Source organism: Lutra lutra, chromosome 10 (genome assembly GCF_902655055.1).
Source record: "Lutra lutra chromosome 10, mLutLut1.2, whole genome shotgun sequence".
Taxonomy (NCBI): Eukaryota; Metazoa; Chordata; class Mammalia; order Carnivora; family Mustelidae; genus Lutra; species Lutra lutra.
The window spans coordinates 4,861,263-4,884,524 of NC_062287.1; the positions used below are offsets into that span (position 1 = coordinate 4,861,263).

The window sequence follows — 23,262 nt, forward strand, 5'->3', positions numbered from 1 at the left end:
TACAGCTGCTGGGACAGCAGGGCTGGGAGCTGCAACAGAAAGGTGAAAATATTTACTATCTGGTCCTATACAGAAAAAATTGGCCAATCTCTATCCGGGACTAATGGCTTTCAACTAACAAAAGAAACACAGATGAGCTTTTTGTCTCTGATGAAAAGAAGAGTAGTTCTATTTTTTTAATTTTTTGAGGCTCCTCCTCTATTTTTAAATTTTTTAGGCTATTTTTAATTACTGATTTCCACAATGGCTGCACCAGTTTACATTCCCGCCCACAGTGCACCTAGGCTCCTTTTTCTCCAAACCCTCACCAACATTCATTTCTTCCTCCCTTCACTTTACTTTTTATTTAGATTCCAGTTAGCTAACATACAGGGTAATATTGGTTTCAGGCGCAAGATTTAGTGATTCATCACTTACATGCAACACCCAGCGCTCATCACAACCTGTATCTCTTCTCTTTTCACTGACAGCCATTCCGACGGTGGAAGATGGTATCTCATTGTGGTTTTGATTGGCATTTCCCTGAGGATGAGTGATGGTGAGCATCTTTTTGTGTGCCTCTCAGATATTTAAGTGTTGTCTTTAGAAAAATTTTGTCTGTTCAAGTCCTCTGTCCATTTTAAATTGGATTGTTTGGGTTTTGCCTAGTGAGTTGTATGAGCTCTTTATATTTTAGATATCAACCCCTCATCAGAGAGACTGTTCGTAAATACTATCTCCCATTCCGTAGGCTGCCTTTTCATTTTGTTCTTCCGTTTGCTCTGCAGAAGGTTTTTAGCTTTTTAGTTTGATGTAGTTCCACTTGCTGGTTTTTGTTGTTCTTTGTGCTGTTGGTTTGTCACATCTGAAAAAATCATTGCCAAGACCTATGTCAAGGAGCATGTTCCCCTTTTTTTTTTTTTTTATGGTTTGAGTCTTAACATTTAAGTCCTTAATCCATTTCAAGTTAATTTTTGTGGAACGTGCAAAAAAGATATCCAATTTCATTCTTTTGAATGTAGACATCCAGTTTTCTTAGCACCATTAGTTGAAGAGAATATCCTTTCCCCACTGAGTATTCTTGGCTCCCTTGTCAAATGCAAGCTGACCACATCACGTTGAGAGTTTATTTCTAGGCTCTCAGTTCTGTTCCATTGGTCTGTGTCTCTTTTTACATCAGTGCCATACTATTTAAATTACTACTGCTTTCTAATAATATAGTTTGAAATCAGGGAATGCCTCCAATTTTCTATTTTCTCAAAATTGCTATGGCTACTTGGGGTCTTCTATGATTTCATACAATCTTAGAATTGTTTTTACAAGTTCTGTGGAAAATGGCAATGGACTTTTGATAGAGAGTACACTAAATCAATAGATTTAATAGATTTATTTATTTAAATCAATAAATAGATGGTTTTGAGCCGTATAGAACTTTTAACATTAACCATTCCAATCCATGCATATGGGATGTCTTTCTATTTATTTCTGTCTTCAATTTCTTCCATCAATGTCCTAGTTTTCACCGCACAGACCTTTTACCTCCTTGGTTAAATTTATTCCCAAGTATATTGTTCTTCATGCTACTGTAAACAAAACAGTTTTATTTCTTTTTCAGATAGTTCATTGTTAGTTTATGCAAATGCAACTGATTTTTGTATGCTGATGTTGCATCCTGAAACTTTACTGAATTGTTTATTAGTTTTAACAGTTTTTTGGGAGAGTCCTTTGGATTTTTTAAATACATGACCACATCATCAGTGGAGAAAACTCTAATTCTTCCTCTCTTCTTTGGATGCCTTCTATTTCTTTTTCTTACCTAACTGTTCTGGCTAGGATTGCCACTACCATGTCAAACAGGGGTACTGAGAGTGAGCACCCTTGTCTTATTCCTGATCTTAGAAGGAACACTTCCCACTTTTCACTGTTAAGTATGATGCTGGCTGTAGGTTTCTTATAACATGATCTTTATTATGTGGAAGTATGTTCCTTCTGTACTCAATGTCTTGAGAGTTTTTATCATGAAAGAATGTGGAAATCTGTAAAATGCTTTTTGTGATAGTTCATTATTTGTGTATAAAAATGCAACTGATTTTTATATTGATTTTATACTCTAAAACTTTATTGAATTTGTTGATTAGTTCTAACACATTTATGGTAGAATCTTTAGGGTTTTCTCTATATAATATCATGTCGTCAGCAAATACAGACAGTTTTACTTCTTACTTTTCTTTCTGGCCCTGGACTTTCATTTTTTGGGAGGTTTTTGATTGCTGAATCAATCTCCTTACTTGTTACTGATCTGCTCTCAGACTTTTTTGTTTCTTCATGATTCAGACATGGTAGGTTGCTTATTTCTAAGAATTTATCCATATTATCCAGGTTGCCCAATTTGCTGGCATATAACTATTTATACCAGTATTTATCATCTTGTACGTTTCTGTGGTATCAGCTGAAATGTCTCCTCTTTCATTTATAATTTTATTTATTTGAGTCTTCTCTCTTTTTTCTTGGTAAATCTAGCTAACAGTTTATCAATTTTGTTTATCTTTTCAAAAAAACCAACTCTTAGTTTTCTTGATCTTTTGTTTCTATTATTTCATTTATTTATGCTCTGATCTTTGTTATTTCCTTCCTCTCTTCTTTTAGTTCCTTGAGGTATAAAAGCCAAGTTATTTATAATCTGATACTTATTTTTTCTAACTACAGATGTTTAGCACTATAAACTCCTTCTTAGCACTTTCTGCTGCATCCCATAAGTTATGGTAGGTTCTGTTTAGACTATCACTTGCTTCGATGTATTTTTTTATTTTCCCTTTGATATCTCTTTGACCCACATGTTGTTCAGGAGTGCAACGGTTCATTTTTACATATTTGTGAATTTTCCAATTTTCTTCTTGTTACTGATTTCCAGTTTCACACCATTGTGGTCTCAAAAGGTATTTGGCATGATTTCCATATTTTTCAATTTGGTAAGACTAAAATTTGTGATTGAACAACATATGCTCCATCCTGGAAAGTGTTCCATGTGTGCTTGAGAAGAACACGTATTCTGTTGCTGTTGGATGAAATGTTCTATATATGTTGGTGAGGTCCATTTAGTCTAAAATGTACTTCAAGTCCAGTAAGTTTCCTTATTGCCTTTTTTCTGTCTGGATGATCTGTTCACTGATTAAAGTGAGGTACTGAATGGAGTCCTCTAGTATTAGTGAACTGCTATCTATCACTCTCTTCAGACACGTTTTATTTGCTTGACATATTCAAGGGTTCTGATGCTGGGTACATGTGTATTTTTAATTATTATTTCCTCTTGATGAGTTGACTCCTTTATCATTATATAATGATCTTACTTGGCTCTAGTTAGAGTTTTTTACTTCAAGTCTATTTTGTCTGATGTAAGTAGAGTTACCCCTGCTTCTTACAGTTCCCATTTGCATGGAATATTTTTTCCCATACCTTCACTTTGAACCTATCTGTGTTGGGAAGCTTGTAGTTGGGTATGGTTCCTTACCCATTCGGCCACTCGATGCCTTCTTAGGGGAGCATTTAACCCATTACATTTAGAGTAACTGTTGACAGGTAAGAGCTTAGAACGATCATCTTGCGAATGGGTTTTGGCTGTTTGGCAGTTCCTTTTTCCTTGTTTCTGCTCTTGCTGTCTTCCTCTGTGAATGGATGATTTTCCACGGTGGCATACTTTTGGTCCCCTTCATCTTTTCCAGTATAGGCTTCGGTTCATGGTTACTCTAAGGCTTACTAGAAACATCTTACAGGTTTAAGTCCATTTTAAACTGGTAACAACTTCTATCTCAAAGAAAAACTCTACCCTTCTATTCCCCCAACCCCTGAATGTTTTCAACGTCACACTTTACTTTTTATATTGTATATCTATTGACATATTATTGTAGCTGTCGTTATTTTTAAGGCTTTTGTCCTTCAACTTTTACGCTAGAGTTAAGTGGTTAAAGTATTCTGAATCTGACTATATTCTTACCTTTCCTAATGTGCTGGGCGTTTTCCTATGTTTTCATGTCACTAATTAGCAGCCTTTCCTATAAGTAGTGAGGTCTAGTGAGGACAAACTCTCTCAGGTTTGATTTGTTTAGGAAACTTTTTATCTCACCATTATTTCTGAAAGACAACTTTACTGGGTAAAATACTCTTGGTTGGCAGTTTCTTTCTTTCAGTACTTGTAACATATCCCACTCTCTCCTGATCTGAAAGGTCTCTGCTGAGAAATCCACTGTAATACTTAAAGGGGCTCCCTTGTAGGAGAGAATTTTTTTTTTCTTTTTGCTTTTTAAAATTTTTTTTTCTTCAATTTACATTTTATTATATTTTGTCTTGGAAAAAAAAAATCTTTGTAGATTGAAATATTGGGATAACCTATTAGCTTCACAAACTTAGATGTCCAAATCTCTCCCCAGGTTTGGGAAGTTCTCAGTCATTATCTCTTTAAATATTAGCTTTCTATCCCTTACTTTCTCTGTCTTCTCCTTTGGGACTCCAATGAGGCACAGATTATTTTTGTTAACGGTGTCCCATAAGACCCAAAGGTTCTCTTCATTCCTTTCCACTCTTTTTCTTTTTGCTTCTCTGACTGGATGATTTCAAATGATTTCTCTTTGAGCTCATGGATTCTTTCTTCTGTTTGTTCTAGTCTGCTGGTGAGGCTCTTTATTGAACTTTATAGTTCACTCATTGTAGTCTTTGGCTACCAATTGCTGTTTGGTTTATTTTTATGTTCTGTTTCTTTGTGGAACTTCCTATTTTGTTCCTGTATTGTTTTCCTGATTTCATTAAATTGCCTATCGGTGTTCTCAGAGTTCTCTGAGCATGTTTAAGGCAATTACTTCCAATTCTTCATCAGGTAATGCCTGTATCCTCTCTTCTTTGGGGCCATTACTGGATAGCTACGGCATCTCTTTGTTGGAGTCATGCTACCCTCATTATTTATGATCCCTGTAACCTTGGGTAGATGGCTGTGCTGCCCTTGAAGAAGTGGTCCCCTCTTCTGACTTTATCGACTTCAGTAAGAGAAAATGTCCACCTGCACGTGGGGGCATGCTGGAGCACGCAGTAACCTCAGGTCTAAAGGTGCAGGGTGCAAAGTGTGAGGGCACATGGTGGCAACAGGTCTAAGGGAGTGCGGTGGCTCCCTGGCCTGAGTCACTGGGGTCCACAGTGTCAACAACTATGTGCTCCTTGGCAGGTTCTGGGGGTCCACAGAGGCTGCAAGGGCTTTTGGGGTCCTCGGCAGCAGATCAGGGCCAGGGCTGAGAAAGTAAGTTGCCAGAGTGACTTGTGGGGGCCAGCTACAGGTGACAAGGGTGGGGTACACTACAGGAACATGGTTTTTAGCATATACTACCATGGCTATTGGGTCCTGCTATGGGTGCCTGGCAGTGGATGCCAGTGGTGGGGGTCGAGGAGGAAGTGTGCAAGGTGGGACCAGCTGCAGGGGAGCAGAGTGATACAGGGCAATGACAGAAGGCAGTGCCTGATCCAGGCCCAGAAGCAGCTGCATGGACCCAGGCCACGGTCACACTCTCCTATAGTGACAGAGTCTCCCCTGAGGCACAGGCATGGCAGTGAAGGCTCATGACATGACAGATGTCTGGATGGCTGTGTGCAAATACACACCTGACAGGGTTAAACACCAATGTGCACGTTGTGTAGGGGCCAGTCACCAGGGTCTAGACTCTATCTTGTATTCACGCAGCGGCAGAGGCCTGGACGAGCTGCTGGTGTAGTTCCCAGGCTTCAAGGGAGGTGACTGGGGACAGGACAGGGAGCAGGATGGGACCAAGACAGCTGAATGTGCCTATCTGTGGAGTTAAAGCCGGTCAAACCTGCAAGCTTTCTGCAGTGGCTGTGTGACCATTCACTGCTCTCTTCAGTGGTAAACACTGTTCTGTGTGCTGAGTAGACCACTGGGAACCATGATCACTCCGCAGTGTGGCTGTTACCGGTGGCCCCTACTTTTCTTCTTGGTTCCGAGCTGTCTCTACATGTCAGCTTTGCTGGTCTCTGGGTGCAATGAAACTGAAGTGGGCCCCCCTTCATGTGGGGCCCCAAAATGTGAGTGAAGCTGTCCAGGCACCCTGCTCTCCTCTTCCCTGCAAGAGGAACTCATGCTAGCTGGGGAGTTCCCTCTAAGAGCTGAGCGATGCCAGCTTGGGGACAGGAGAATCCAGACAAAAATGAAGCTGTCCTCTTCCCCTTTGTATGCAGTCATTCTCAGGGGTTTTTCTGGTTTCACTATGTTGTTGAAGTTTCTTAAGTAGACTCTAGAGCTCTCTTCAGTCATGGTTAGCTACCTGATTGTTGGTTTCTATGAGGGAATGAAGGCTGAAATCTATTACTCTGCCATTTTGGTGACATCACACTGGTAAACTTTTATATCTATTATGATGGTCTACCTTAGTAAATCTGAATTTTAAAAAACTCAAAGATGTTAAATGTTTAGGGAACACAATCATTGCCGAATCAGTTAATACTGAAAACAACACTATACAATACAAAAATTACAGAAAGATCTTATAATACACAAACAGGGCAAAAGAAAAACATAAACAAGCTCTACCACTGGCACCCTTAAAGCAATAAATTATGGCGGTGAAATATGAAAAATACAAAACGTCATGAGTCAGTGAAACTAAATCTCTATCCAAACACGGTAGAAGAAAAATACACTGACATGTGTGGTTTTGAATTTATAACCGTAAACTTCAAATGGACCTTTGGTGCTGCCTGAATGTCCTACTTTATTTCACTCACTGGTTCCCTCAAAAAGCTTTCCACACTTTCTTCTCAAACCTCTAAAAGCCCTTCTTCGCCATCACTCTAGCTGAGAACCCTAGTCTTCTCATTAAATGAGGAGAAGGAGTAAGAGGAGAACCAGTCCATGTGCCACCACCACACTTGCAAACCTCCCCGCCTCCCGCCATGATGGCGGGCAGCACCCAGCTCCTCTGTAAGGCCAGCTCCTCGCAGACTGTCCTCACACTCACTCTTGAACCATGATAATCACGCTTTCATCCCTACCAGACCAAGGAAACCACACCTAACAGCGTTGCCAGAAATTTCCACAATGCCGAATCCGATGGTCACTTGTCCATCCTCAAAGATCTTCCTCAGCCTCTCAAAAGCAAGTGAGACAGTTATTGACAAGCTCCTTCCTGTCTTCTCTCGTTTCTGAAACTCCACAACCTTGGTCTTCCCTCTGCCTCACTGACTGCTCCTTCTCAATCTCATCTGTTGAACCCTTTTTGTCCCCTTCCAGACAGTGCTCAAGAGCTCAGTCTTCAGATCCACATCATGAATAATTTCTTAAGTCCCATGGCTTTAAATACGTTTTTTAAAGATTTTTTTATTTATTCATTAGAGAGAGAGAGAGAACACAAACAGGGGGAGGGGCAGAGGCAGAAGGAGGAGGAGACTCCTCACTGAGCATGGAGCCTGATGTGGGGCTCGATCCCAGGACCCTGGGATCATGACCTGAGCTGAAGGCAGATGCTCAACAGACTGAGCCACCCAGGTGCCCCTAAATACATTTAAATTTAAGAGCACCCAAATCTATATGAGAGAGCCAACATCTACCAGAGCCTCATGGCAGTCACTCCTTACCACCATGTGAGTGGCTAATGGGCATTTCACATTCCACACGCCTGTCACAGTATACTTGATCTCCTCCCTCCAGTGAAATGTGTCCCCCGCAAGGTTTTCTATTTCAATCAATAGCATCATCACTGCCCCAAATCCTACACTTCTCAGCAGTTTATCGCCCTAATCCAAGGCTCAATGGGAATGAGAGCAATGCCCCTCCTAAAGTGATCCCTTACTTCCACTCCTGCCTCTACATTATCTTCTCAAAAGAGCTGCCACAAAAATACTTTCTAAAATAAACCAGCAGGTTCCAATCTGGCATTCAAAGAGCTGAGAAGCTGCCACTCTGTACAAAGCAGAACAAAATGAGAAAATCAACAACTCTTCTTAGATCTCTCAAGAAACGACCACCCCAGAATCAGGGAGACAGTCAGGTGGGTACAGAGAATCACAGTCGATCTGTGTGGGAAGCAGCGCCCGGATAGGAAAACCTAACCTGTGACTGACCTCGTGCTGGAGGCTCAGTGTGGACAGTGCAGACAAGTCCGAAAGTTAAACACTCTGGGGCACCTGGTCCTAGGGAAAGTCCCCACAATTCTGTGAGTCTGACCTCTACGCGCTCAACCAGGTCCTCACAGTCAAGACGAGAGACAGAAGACCAGAAGCAGTAGCACTGCGACAGGCAGGAGAGCGCTCTGCTCTTCCTAACAAGGTTGGCCCTCAAGAGGGACTGTCCGGCCGGAGCATCACCCACGGGGGTTTCATCACAGCCTGGCCCACCGAAGCAAGGGACACGGCACTGCAGCCCACCCCAGCCAGCTCCTTCCCACGAAGCCAGGCAGGAAACCAGAAGCGCTGGTGAAGTCTACAGGCCCGGAATGTCGGCTCACCAACAAGAGAGGAACGACCTGAGCAGGGAGATGGGATCTGAGGCAGATCAGAGACCAAACACAGCAGAAATGAAGCGTGCTCCTGACGGCCTTATGAGCAGACCAGACACGGCTGAGGAAGGAAGCTTGAAGCCTGAGGATGACAAGAGAAATTGCACAGCCAGAAAGCAGAGAGAACAAAGACTGAGAAAAACAGAACAGGATATACGAGAACTGTGGGACAACTACAGAACATAAACCAGATCATGACACTGTTCCAGTCCGAACCTTCCATATCGCTTACAACACCCGCCGCTTACACAAAGCCACAAGCTCCCACACGGTGGCCTGTGAGACCTCACAAGACGTGAGTCCTACTACGTCTTCCACCTCTTCTTCTACTCCCCTGTCCCTTCCCCCTTTCCCAGTCTCATGCGTCCCCCTGTTGTCTTCTCATGCTCCTCGAGCTCACCTCCACTTCAGATCCTCTGCGTTTGCTGTTTCTTCAGTGTGAATGTTCTCCCCGATCCTCGCATGGACCGCTCCCTGACTGTTCACAGGCTGCAGAACCATACCTCCAGAGAGGCCTCCCATCAACACTCCACTGAAACAGCAGCCTACCTCCTTCCATGTTGCTTTACTTCCTACAGCAAGATTTTCTATTTTGTATGATATTTATGTTATATAATATTTTATATCGTGCATTTGTTCACTTTCTATCTCACCCACTAGAAATATGAGCTCCTTGAGGGGAAGAACTTTGACTTGACTGGTTCCCTGCTCACAGCGCCAAGAATTATATCCATCTAGCAAAAATTAGGTGTCCAGTTATAAGTTAAGTAATACATGACTACTACAATTTATAACAAGGTTTTTTTAATCTTGTATATCAACCTGAACTAACTACATTCAGATCACTAAAACGAAATAATTCCGAGATCCACATAAAATGGTGTGTCCTGTTTCTAAAAAGAACCTTCATAAAAATACGTCCTTCTGAGGGCGCCTGGTTGGCTCAGTTGGTTAAGCGTCTGCCTTCAGCTCAGGTCATGATCTCAGGGTCCTGGGATCCAGCCCTGCATCAGGCTCCCCCCTTTCTCTCTGGCTGCTGCCTACCTGTGCTCTCTCTCTATCTCTCTGTCAAATAAATAAATAAAATCTTTAAAAAAAAAAATACATCCTTCTTTCTGCATTGAATTTCCAGACCCTAAGAGACTTCTAGTCTTTCTCTCCAAATAAAGAGAAGTAAAATGATCCTATGGGTTAAATTTAAGATCCCATACAATTCTTGGTGATGGGAAGAATGATGATGTCTATTTAAACTCAAGTTTGTTTTACTTCTCCTAACATACACATACACACAGACAGCTTGCTTATCTTTGTTCTAGTTTTCATTAAGTTAAAATTTTCACCAGGCAATATATTCACAGAGTTTGAAAAAAAGGTCTAAAAATGCATACAGTAAAAAAAATCTTGCCCCTATACGTCAGATAGTGAGTTCAAACTCCCATCACCAAAAAGTAACCACTGGTATCCCAAAGCAGGCATAGGCAAATTACTCCAAATATTTCAGCTTTGTGGGCCATACGGTTTCCATCACAACTACTCAACTCGGCCACTGTAGGGTGAAAACACCTTAGACAACAGGTAAACAAATGTGGACAGCTGCGTTCTAGAAAAGCTTGGTCTGCAAATCCAGACAGTGAGCTGCAACCCCAGCACAGTCAACCCTTACACAGCTGAGTTCAGACAGGTCCTTTCATAAAAAAGCCAGTGGTACTGTTTGGAAGGGACTGCCACCAAGAACGCTATTTGAAATAGAAACTACTCCTGCTAACCATAATGAGGTACTAACACACATTTTCATATAAATATGAAATATAAATACAAAGTTTTCAAATAAATAGATATGACATTATTCTAAGATGCCTCCTCTGTGATCTATGTTACTTCAAATATGCTCCTTGTGATATAATTATGAAGAAGTGAAAGAACATTAACACAAAACTCTGGCCCAAAGCTTTCCCTTAAATGATAGCTCAAATACACAATTTTGTCATGGTATACATAAAAAACCAAACCAGAGTCTCTATTTAAAAACAAGATAAATCCCAAATATGTATTTCCCAGTCAATTTCAAAATGTATGTTCCTGGTATGTCTTATAAAGGACTTGGTTTAATAAAATAAATCAAGAGCAGAAAGAATCAGATCTCTGAAAAACAGATCATTGCTAGATGGGCGTGACCAGCTTCTCAAAATTAGAAGGTATTCTAGGAATGGTCTTACCTTAGATGCCATCTTCATAAAAAGCTTGTTTTGATTTTCTGCTGTTCCCATCTTTTCATTCTTGACCAAATCATTTAGGCTGAGATCATCATCATCATGAAAGTATCTAACCCTTTCTTTTTCTTCATGAGTTGAAGCCTATGAGAAAATGAACATTATTTCATGAAAACATGGGACTCTTAAGTTTTTTTTTTTTTTTAAAGATTTTATTTATTTGCCAGAGAGAGAGTACACACAAGCAGGCAGAGAGGCAGGCAGAGGCAGCAAGAGAAGCAGGCTCCCCGCCGAGCAAGGAGCCCAACGCGGGACTCGATCCCAGGACCCGGGGATCATGACCCAAGCTGAAGGCAATGGCTCAACCAAGTATTTTTAATTATCTGTAAATCTGATATTAAATGTAAAAACCCCACTACATACCACAATCTTTCCTTCCAGTTTATCCCTATTCTATGTGCTTCCTGTCAGAAGGAATTCCATTAGAATACCACTCCCTATTCCTGCCCCATTACTCTTCTCTTCTCCAGGGATGGAAGTTTGACACTATCTGATTTCTGGGTTGAGGGAAAAGCCAGAAATGCTTTATCCCTTTTTCTCTCCTGTTTGCTCTTCTTGTAGTAACAATTCCTAGCCCAATGGAGGGAAATCTGTTGTCATCCAGAAATTGAGTAAGCATACTGAAAACAAAGTATTAGCAAATCCATTTCATACAGCTCTACCAGAAACAAAGCTATTATTCTGATTCTCATCTAAATCAGTCCTGGGTTTTCCCAGCAGCTGGTTCCATACTGACATGTGGAAAAGAAAAGTGCTATTTATTTCTTCTCAAGTCCAATCTCCCTTACGTTCCCTTATTCTCACATTCCCTCATCGAAATAAAACCTGTTCTTCAACCTCTCTGAGATCTTTGGAACCACATTCTCAGTATTTCTTCCCAACATTACTGTTCCCGAAATCACTAGCCTAAATCTCATATTCCATGACTTCAGTCGCTCCCTGGCTCCAGACCTTTGCTTTCTGGCCCTCTCTCATCCTTTCATTACACTCAAAAGGTAAAGCTCAACCCCGAACGAACGTGGCTTCTGCCCTCTTTACCCCTGTACCTACACTGCTCAGTTGGAGGCAGCTCCAAAGGCCCCCTTGTCATCTGGCATCGCATCTGTGACTCCCTAGCCAGTTCTGTCCTTTTGTGGAATCCAACCTTTCACTATTGTCCTGCTACATCTCCATTCCAAATGCCAAATTCCTCCCATTTCATCAGAAGAAGGGTCCATCCACTCTATTTGCTGAACGAATTACTATTCCCAGCAGCGTAGGCACTCAACAGGCAAATAATAAACATCTGACAAAAAATTATGAATGAACAAATCTTCTGTGGGCCCAATTACCCCTTGTATGATATTCCAAATATAAAACAAAAATTCTAACTTGGGAAAACTGAATATATTGGTTTTACCATCTCAAGAGCCTCAAGGTAGTGCTAAAAACTAACTGATAGAGCTGTGAGATGAAAAAGAAAATAAGGTTTATAAAGGATCACAGCAATTACATAATTAAGACATTACTGTGTATTGATACCCCATCACTACGGCTCAAATTAGCTAGCACAAGATTTTCCCTAAGAGCTACGTTAAACATGTAAAAAGAAGCTAGAAACAATGGCAAAAAGATGTACACAAAATTAAAACTCCCAGGGCGCCTGGGTGGCTCTGTCAGTTAAGCATGTGACTTGATTTCGGCTCAGGTTATGATCTTAGGGTTGTGAGATGGAGCCCCACATCAGGCTCCGGTCTGAACGTACCGCCTGCTTCAGGTTCTCTCTCTCTCTCTCTCCCTACACCCCTCCCCTCCAAAAAAATTAAAATTGCGTTAAACATTCGATGTTCATTCACAGTTATTGGAAAACCATAATTGAATCAGACTGCATTTTGTAAAATGCAAAGGGATATACCCAGGAATAAAAGTAATAATATAATTTACTACCTTCTAATGTTTGTATTATAAACCTACATTTCAGAAAATATTCTGAAGTAGTCTCACACAAAGAAAGCCAATGGGGAGAGAGGAATTCTGAATTAATACACAAAGACCTATGTTAAGCATACCATCTGTCTCTTCCTTCTTCCTGCTTTAGAGTCCAGAGGTTTTCCTGGTGTATGCACAGGCCATACTCGCCCAGACTGATCTGTTTTGACCAGGATCACTTCTTGGTCTTCGTTCTATGGAAAGATTTAGAGATAACTTTTGAAATTATTGTGGCAAGTACTGAATATTTAAATTTAGTAATCAAAAAAAAAAAAGCATAAAAAGGACTCTAGCTTTCACAGGTAATTATAGATTATCTTCAGTCTCCTGGAAATTCATTACCCATGTAATGTAAAATCATCATGATCTCTTCAGAGAAAAGGCGGGGGTAGGGGATCCAAAGTTCATTTTGTGTTTTTTTTTTAAAGCAATCACAGAAGCAAACTTAAAGTAACATTTCCATCTAGACACTATTAAAAGATGACTAAGTACCAATATTCATACAGGCATTGTATGGGAGTGCCCATAATTTATGCAGCATATGTCATGTTTAACCCATGTTTCTTCAATTTAAAGATGCTACTAAACCCTGATTATAAGAAATAAAGCAACAAGGGGTGCTTGGGTAGCTCAGTGGGTTAAGTGCCTGACTCTTGATTTTAGCTCAGGTCATGATCTCAGGGTCATGAGATAGAGTCCAGAGTCAGGCTCCATGCTGGGTTTGGAGCCTGATAAAGATTCTGTCTCTTCCTCTGCCCTTCCCCTACTCCCACCTCACCCCTGCTCAAGCACACACACGCTCTAAAAAAAAAAAAGAAAGAAAAGAAAAAAGAAAAAAGAAATAATGCAACAAAATGGAAACAACAAACTTGCTAACTTAGCTGCTATAATGATGCTCCACACAACTTCTATTTATTCCATTAATAGCCCTAAAATGCCTTCCACTTCTATGATTCTTCAGAAATTATATCCCACTTGCTTTCAATCCATAATCATTTTCGTACAAACTGTCGGCCAAATACATGCCTGCTACAATACAGAATAAGATTACACTTTATCCTATAAGGAAAATGAATGTTATTGGAAAGGTTCTAACAAAGAATCACAAAAAATATTAGATATCTACTTTATTAAAAAGCAGTTTGAAACAAATCCAAGCAAATTATTCACACTTCAGCTTTCTTCTCAAATCAGAATCAATTATTAAAAATCAATTTCAACTCCATTTAATAGAGATTTAGTTCCCGTTAAGATGGAATAAAAAAATACATATCAATTATTGATCTTACACTCACACACAATACTATTATCACTACTTTCCTTTTTCAATTAGTTAACAGTTAATGATGTGTCATATTTTAAAGGGTATCTCTCATCATTCTCTTACTGGGTAGCAGAGATGGGCAACACTTTATTTTTTATCTAAGTTTATGAGACTGCTAAAGCTGATCTCCCTAAGGACTTTCAAATTACTAAATCTAATACATACTTATCAATCATCATCTTCCTTTTCTGGAAGTATTTGATTCCATTTATTCTCAGCCTGAAACTCTTCTTATTCCAGTTTTCTAAATGCTCTACTCGTTCCTGGTTCTGCTTTACCTCTCTCTGACCCATTCATCCATTAAATACTCTAAAAAGTACCTAACTTATGTAGTTACTAAAAGAAGTATAGTCCCTGTCTACAATAAGTGTACAGCCAATGTATTGAGTGAATTATTCTCTACATGCATTAATCAGCATAAAGAGAGTCAACTTCACTCTCTCCTCCATCTCGAGCTATACTCCAAGTACTGATGACTCCAGGGTTCCTTGGTTTCTAGCATGCATAACTGTCACTCGTACTGACAAAAGATTCATTATGCTAAACACAAATGTAATTATGTCATTCTTCACTGAAAAACTTGCAGGGACCCCATATTACTCAGGAGAGATCAGTACCTTTCAAAGTGTAGCCCACAGACCAGTGCCAGTCTGAGAATTACCCGCCATGATATATTTGTTATCAGTGCATGATGAATTAGGTACAAAAACCAAGTGTTTACAAACTTTCACAGCAATCTTCAACAGTAATTTTGTTGGTTCAATCTAAATTAAAATTTTGACCTATATTTTAGAATACCTTTATTTCATTTTTCTATAATTTTCATTGTGTTTTACAAAACTATTAGTTCATGATGGACTGGAAAATCTAAAAGCAAAAATCAAACAAACCAAAAAACAACAAAAAAAAACCACTCTTTTCACTACATCTGTATCTTTGGGGTAAATACCCAGTAGTGCAATTGCAGGGTCATAGCGAAGCTCTATTTTTAATTTCTTGAGGAATCTCCACACTGTTCTCCAAAGTGGCTGCACCAACTTGCATTCCCACCAACAGTGTAAGAGGGTTCCCCTTTCTCCACATCCTCTCCAACACACGTTGTTTCCTGTCTTGCTAATTTTGGCCATTCTAACTGGTGTAAGGTGGTATCTCCATGTGGTTTTAATTTGAATCTCCCTGATGGCCAGTCATGATGAACATTTTTTCATGTGTCTGATAGCCATTTGTATGTCTTCATTGGAGAAGTGTCTGTTCATATCTTCTGCCCATTTTTTGATATGATTATCTGTTTTGTGTGTGTTGAGTTTGAGAAGTTCTTTATAGATCCTGGATATCAGCCTTTTGTCTGTACTGTCATTTGCAAATATCTTCTCCCGTTCCCAAAAAAAAAAAAAAAAAAAAAAAAAAAAAAAAAACCAAAAATGCACTCTTGACATAAAAAAACACTCTGATCGGGGCGTCTGGGTGGCTCAGTGGGTTAAGGCCTCTGCCTTCAGCTCAGGTCATGATCCCAGGGTCCTGGGATCGAGCCCCGAATCGGGCTCTCTGCTCATTAGGGAGCCTGCTTCCTCCTCTGTTTCTGCCTGTTTCTCTGCCTACTTGTGATCTCCGTCTGTCAAATAAATAAATAAAATCTTTAAGAAAACAAACAAACAAAAAAAACCACTCTAACACAGTCTGAGAAACACTGTACTAGACAGTGAGATAAAGGCCAAGCACCTTAACATACTACGTGAGGCCTTCAAATTCAAATACTATGGCCTTCTTCAAATTCACTTTTTCTCTAGCTATTCATGGTTTTCGTAAACTTACTGTCCTTTTTACTTCCTAAATAATTTTAGGCATGTTTGTATTGCTAGACCATAATCTTTTCAGTATTTGTCTATCTACAATTCTCTGTCTTCGCCACTTTTCCAGATGGAAGACCAAGCTAGGTGCTAGCCAGTATCTACCATACATGGTACCGCGGTGAAAACCAATGGGCCTGATAGACGGGATTAATAACTGGTGCCTCGGACAGACTAATTCCTCTCCCACCACCAACCCACCACACTCCCAGCTACGTTCCTCTTCTCCATGCTTTTCTACATCCTGTTCCTGCAGCATGCCAAGGAACATCCCCTTTTCCCACTTTGGGTCCCTGAGACAGAAATAGGAGCAATTTCCACATATGCGACTCCATTAGTCCAGAACGTGGGGCTTATTGAAAGACCTAAAATAGGATCCACATGCAAAGGCCCGCAGGCCAAATCTAGCCTGCTGCCTCTGCTCGTCTGGCCCACAAGCTAAAGAGGGTTTTACACTATTAAACAGCTAAGGGAAAAATCAAAAGAATGCCATATTTCATAAGGAATAAAATTAAATGCAATTCTCATTTCCATGTCCACAATGCTGGACCGGAACAGAGCCATGCTCACTCGTCTCTCTGTGGTCTGTGGCTGCTTTCACCCGCTGACAGCTTCGAGGCCATGTCTCTGAGTTGCTGTGACACACACTGGAAAGCCCATGAAGCCTATGTTTACTACTGGGTCTGTAGAGACAAAGTCTGCCACCCTTGATCTATGTTATTCTTCAGGTGATAAAACTAATTCAAAATCATTTAATGCTCTATTACCTGAGCACAAGCAGGATAAAAACTTGCAACTGCTGGATAGCATCACCAACAGATCCCGGTGGTAACAGGGAGGGAAGAGAATGGGGACCCAGGGCCCTTTCATTTTGTTAACATAGGCCTGACGTCCATTGCTGGCCACAATGGCCACCATGAAAACCAAGTATAACCTGGCACGACCAGACAATACAGAAAAATACATGAAACAACCAAGCCAGAAGAAGGAGCCCAGAATTAAAAGTGGGTGCCTCCAGGGCAGAGATGACGGTCTGAGAAGGGCTCAAGACATTGCCTTCCTTTTCCACTGGCCTTCCAGCATTATTTGGGTATAATACACTGATTAAAAAGAAAAGGAAAGGAAAAAGCCTACATCACTTTGCTTCAAAACTGGTGTTTAAACATTCTAAACATTTGCCTGAAAGCCATTTGTGGCACCTTTCACATAAAGGAAAAGTCTTCCACCAGATCAGACTTTCCCACTAGTTGGCATTCTGTGAGTCTGTCATCACTGAAGGCCGCAGAACATGTTTCTATCTTAAAATTTCAACAAATAAGCAGTTATGATAGTTCACAGTATTTTAATGATTTTTAAACAACCCCTACTGTATCCCTAATTATGTCCACGGAGAGCAGGCTATGTGCTACACACAAGTTCCCAGCCGAGATAGTGAGGGGACTCGACACAGGGCTGCTTTCCATCCACTGACACGTGTGTCCTGGCTCAAGGGCATTTGTTCACTTTTAGTTTATACTTCAGTAATTTCATTAACTACTCTTCAACATGTTTTCTCTCTCTTCTGCACCGGGTTCCTGGCCCACGGCACAGCCAGCCCCAGCATGCTAGGGTGAGTTCTGGGGCCAGAGTGCCCAGGTGCCAATGCTGCCCCATCACAGAACCATTTCCTCATTCATAAAAATAAACAAAATAGCCAAGGTATTTTCAGGATCAAATTAATACATATATGTTATTTAAAACAATGCCTAGGAATAAAGTGAGTGATCAGTAAATATGAGCTTAAGCTTTTCAATTCTCTTTCATATCTCTAACCCTTTCTTGATCTGATGGAGTCTTACCTAGGATTTACCCCCCCATCTCTAAAATTCCTAGGATACTATTATTCTTCATATTCATCTACCATTGTTTCACCTTTTCTTCAGAATATTATTCTGTTCTCAGAACCAAAGCTACTAAACATGCTTACAGTCCCTTTGAGACTATGCCAGCATTTTCAGTTCACTGGCAATGAGTGTTTACATCCCAATTATTTTTTCCTATGTTTCTGGCACACGAGTGTGCAAGCTTGACCAGGAGCGTCTGTTTCCTCCCTCCTGCCTCTCTACCTCCTCTCACCCTTCAGTGAATGGTATCTTTGACAGTGTCTCCACTCAGTCCATGAGGATTCCTGGTCTCACCCTGTGAGCCTGGGGCTGTTTCACGTCATCCAAGTCACGACTGCAAGACCATGTCTGCCTTCTTCCATCTAAAACACCTCCCAGCCTCATAATTTCCTAGGAGCTACAACCCTAAGTACTCAAGGCCTTTTCCAGACTCTTTTCTCAGGGAGCCCGCAAACTGGGATGAGGCAGGGAGAGGCTGCGTGAGGGAATTTCATTCCCATCGCCTCAGAGGAACTCAGTTCCCAGCTGCTCTGCCTCTCTTTGGACTTAGATCCCTACAAGCTCCGGATCCTCACTGTTTCATAATTCCGTTCAGTTCAGGGAAGTGTATCTTTACTTTTGAGCCTGTTACATCTCTTCTACTTCTCTTTTTTATTTGGTCTGTGATTGCTGTTTTCGTACAGAGTGAAGGCCTCAAAGCACTAACCTCGGGTTGGAGCACTCGGAAATGCTGCCCCATGATTTTCCAAACGTGTTAGGTTGTGGGGACCCCTGGGAAACTCCACATCAACACTGCGATTCAAAACAGAAGAGATGGCCCAGCACAAATGGAAAATGTATGCCAGGACCACAGCCTTTCAGTTCCTCAAGCCCCCTCCCCCACCGTCAATACTGGAATTCTTCTAGAGCATACTCTAGGATCAGAATAAAAGCACATATTTATTGGCATAATAATTAACATACCATTTATTAGTATTATAATGACCTGCCTAACCTCTTTGCCATAAAGCTGCTGGTAGGATGGATTCTAAATGTGTACAAGCTTGAGAAAATTATAGATTACTGTAAAGAATCATTATAAAAACTAATGCTAGACTACAGTTTACGTCACAATTTCAAAAGTGGATTATTTGGTGACACATTTAACTACGAACGATTTTAATTTTGTTAACAGATACTTTCTAGAACCAGTATAATATCTGGCACAGGCATAATATGAAAGGCAATTCAATTCTTCAGTGTCCTTTCCGTCTTTCATCATAGCTTCTCTGTAGTCCTACATATGAAGCTACCCATGAAAAAACACGTGACTTTACATTTTATTTTTAACCAGGCTCCTTTCAGCATTTGCCAAGGTGGGGAGGGATGAGAGGAAGAAAGGGGATTAAGAAATTTTTTAAATGTTAACAGACATTCTGGAATCTTTCCACACTAAAATAATAGAGTTCTTTAAGATATAAAATAAAACGCTTGTTATTTTGAGACTTATGAAATACATACATTTAAGGACAACATAGGTTAGTTAATATATCAGCAGCAGCAATGAAATCTGAAAACTGTCTTATATTTTTCCTATTTAAAAGCAAACAGAGACAACTTTTCCAAATAGAAGTTAATGTTTGTATAATTTTATAAAGTTCTGAAATACATCTCATTTAATTTCAAGAACCTTACAACACAGGTATTATTAAGCCCCATTTTACTAGGGAGGATACTAAGGATCATATACAGTAAATGATGAAGGTCCAGCCTCAACTCTCAATCTTTGGCTTTTAAATCCCCATGAGAGCCTGTGGACTCTGAGAAACAAACTGAGGGTTTTGGAGGGGAGGGGGTGGGTGGATAGGTGAACCCGGTGGTGGGTACTAAGGCGGGCACGGACTGCATGGAGTACTGGGTGTGGTGCATAAACAATGAATCTTGGAACACTGAAGAAAAAAAGACAAAAAAAATCCCACATGCTATTTCTATTACTCCATTTCTCTAATAAAATGAGTTAATAAAAATGATATTTGGTAAACACTGACTTTCTGAAAGAAAAGGTAAGCTGGCAATGCTCCTTTAACTGGTGATATGTTTTTCAATTACAAAAAATTTTTCACCAAAATGAAAGTCTGCACACCTCCTGAGAAGGCCTGAGTACCTGATTAAGGACTCAACAACCAAAAGCCCCAACTGTAACTGTTGATTTAATATATTTATGATACTTCGGGATGAAACTGTGGACAATCAGAAAAGATAGCTCCATAATTGGCATAAAATTAAATCAAAGACATGGCAGACTTTTCATTTTTAAAAAATATTCTGTTTCATTTCATTCCATTTTATCAATGAACTCCTACCACTCAGAACCACTTCTGTTATTATAAAATCCAACAGCATGAATGTGTCTAATACGATGAACAACATACAGTTCCAGGTGTTAAGGAATTCATAAATTAAATGGCAGGGAGAGGGAGAGAAAGAGGAAACAGGGAGTTCATACAAAAATCTATAGTGGACTATTAAGTAAGATAAAATATAAACCCAGTGGGACCAGGTCACACAGGATGGAGAAAGAGATGTGTTCTTGGGTACAAGTGAACTGGATCTTTGGAAAGAAAGGTAAAATGGTAAAGGGTTAAGAAGCGAAGGAAACAACCCCAACAAAGCACGAATATCCAGCACTGATGAAAGATTCCTAAGTAAAGGCGTGCTCATGTTCCAGACAAATTTTAAATTTATATAACATTTTAAACTTCTCAAAAATATTTCAAAGGCTCTTGCTTCTAGATAACCACCTTGGCTAAAGGAGCAAATAAGAACAGACATGACCTGAGGTTCTTTCTGCCCAAACGCAGGATTCTTCCGACTCTCCCACACTGCACTTAGACGAAACCTGGTGGCCATTTATAGGACACTGGTGAGCAAAGGGAGGAGAGCACATAGGATGTGACTGCGACACTCTAAGCAAGAGACGGCGGGGCGCTGACCTAGAGCAGTGACAGGACGAGGTATGTGCAGGAGGGAAGGCCAGTAAGACAATACTACTCGGTGGAACTGGAGTGCACTGTTGGGAGAAAGAAGTAAGGACTTCTCCAGGGTTTTTAACTCAGAAAAACAGCGGGATGAGCATGCAAGTAAGAGAAGGAAACTTACGACATGAACAGACATTGCTCCAGTGAAGATATCCAGACGGCCAACAGACACATGAAAAAATGCTCCACATCACTCGCATTAGGGAAATACAAATCAAAGCCACAGTGAGATACCACCTCACACCAGTCAGAATGGCTAAAATCAACCAGTCAGGAAAGGACAGAGGCTGGCGAGGATGCAGAGAAAGGGGAACCCTCCTCCACTGTTGGTGGGAATGCAAGCTGGTGCAGCCACTCTGGAGGTTCCTCAAAAAGTTGAAAATAGAGCTACCCTATGACCCAGCAATTGCACTACTGGGCATTTACCCCAAATATATAAATGTAGTGATCCGAAGGGGCATGTGCACCCCAATGTTTACAGCAGCAATGTCCACAATAGCCAAACTATGGAAAGAACCTAGATGTCCATGAGCAGAAGAATGGATAAAGAAGACGTGGTATATGTATACCATGGAATATTACTCAGCCATCAAAAAAAAAAAATGAAATCTTGCCATTTCCAACAACCTGGATGGAACTAGAAGGTATTATGCTAAGTGAAATAAATCAGTGAGAGAAAGTAAAATACCATATGATTTCACTCATATGTGGAATTTAAGAAACAAAACAGATGAACACAGGGAAAGGGAAGGAAAAATAAAATAAGAGAAAAACAGAGACGGAGGCAAACCATAAAAGACTCTTAACCCTAAGGAACAAACTAAGGGTTGCTGGAGGCGGGGGGGGGGGATGGGGTCCTGGGTAATGGGCATGACAGAGGGCACATGACATGATGAGCACTGGGTGTCACATGCAACTGATGAATCGCTGATCTCTACCTCTGAAACTAATAATACTGCATATGTTAATTAAACTGAATTTAAATTTTAAAGTTTTTTTAAAATGAGAAGAAAAATTATGTATGTAAAGGGGATGGTTTTATACACTCTGAAGTTAAAGGATACCCTTAAAAGTCAGGCAGACAACTGAAAACACCAGTTCAAAGCTCAGCATAGAGTGCAGAGCTGAAGTTACCAATGATCCACAAGAGATGTTAAGTGGAACCATGAAACTAAGAAATAAAGCCAGGATGAGAACAGAGGTTTGATCCTTGCCTACCTATCCGAGCCCTTCTTCCTCCTCCTGCACTCATACCTCACTCCGTAGCCATTCAGAACAAGGCACCGTCCTCAGATCACACTGTCTCCCCTTGACCTTGGCACCCTCACCCATGCTCCTTCGCCCAAACCAGAGGAGGACAGTGAAGTTGCTAAGGAAATAGAAAGTTGTTTATTTGTTTGTTTTACCGACATAGCAACTTAAGCATACTTGCAAGTAATGAGAAAGCGGCCAACAAGAGAGAAATTGAAGATTCCATACAAGAGAAGGGGAAAACTGGTTCTAGAGGCTAGAAAAAGAATGAGATCAGAGTACTGGTTAAGAACATGTCCTTGGAGTGAAATAAGTCAAGCAGAGAGAGTCAATTATCATATGGTTTCACTTATTTGTGGAACATGACAAATAGCATGGAGGACATGGGGAGTTAGGAGAAGGGAGTTGGGGGAAATTGGAAGGGGAGGTGAACAATGAGAGACTATGGACTCTGAAAAACAATCTGAAGGGTCTGAAGAGGTGGGGGGATGGGAGGTTGGGGGAACCAGGTGGTGAGTAATAGAGAGGGCACGGATTGCATGGAGCACTGGGTATGGTACAAAAACAATGAATACTGTTATGTTGAAAATAAATTTTAAAAAAATGATTAAAAAAAAAAAAGACACAACAAAAGGAAACAGAAAAGAAAAAAAAAAAAAAAACATGTCCTTTGGGGCACCTGGGTGGCTCAGTGGGTTAAAGCCTCTACCTTCGGCTCAGGTCATGATCCCAGGGTCCTGGGATCGAGCCCTGCATTGGGCTCTCTGCTCAGCAGGGAGCCTGCTTCCCTTCTCTCTTCTGCCTGCCTCTCTGTCTACTTGTGATCTCTGTCTGTCAAATAAATAGACAAAATCTTAAAAAAACAAACAAACAAAAAAACTTGTCCTTCGAGGAAATAAAAACACTATTCCCACTGCCAGATGACAGCTGCAGAAAAACTAATTTTCTGGAGACAGGGACAACAGACAGACACTGAAAACATTCAACCTTAAAATCTCTACTTTCCCAATCATCAAGTAGGAAGCAAAGTGAATGCTGAGACTAGAAGAGGGAATTTGGGGAGAATGGCAAAGTTTTAAATAACTCCTAAGAAAAATGTGTTTTGTTTTTTTTTTTGCAGGCAAATTTGCAGGGAGAAATGGGTCATTGTGAATTTCTTCAGTTTCCCTTCCTAAAA

General features: G+C 40.6%; 1 protein-coding gene across 4 annotated transcripts in view; it reads right to left on the reverse strand.

The window, feature by feature from the left end:
- Positions 1–23,262, reverse strand: part of CWF19L2 (CWF19 like cell cycle control factor 2) — a 154,967-nt gene that overhangs the window by 62,836 nt on the left and 68,869 nt on the right. For all 4 annotated transcript variants that reach the window (XM_047691941.1, XM_047691939.1, XM_047691938.1 and 1 more), the window contains exons 11-12: positions 12,844–12,957; positions 10,742–10,879 (exon numbers count right to left, since the gene is read on the reverse strand). In XM_047691941.1, coding sequence (XP_047547897.1) covers positions 10,742–10,879; positions 12,844–12,957 — 252 coding nt within the window. The remainder of the gene's footprint in view (positions 1–10,741; positions 10,880–12,843; positions 12,958–23,262) is intronic.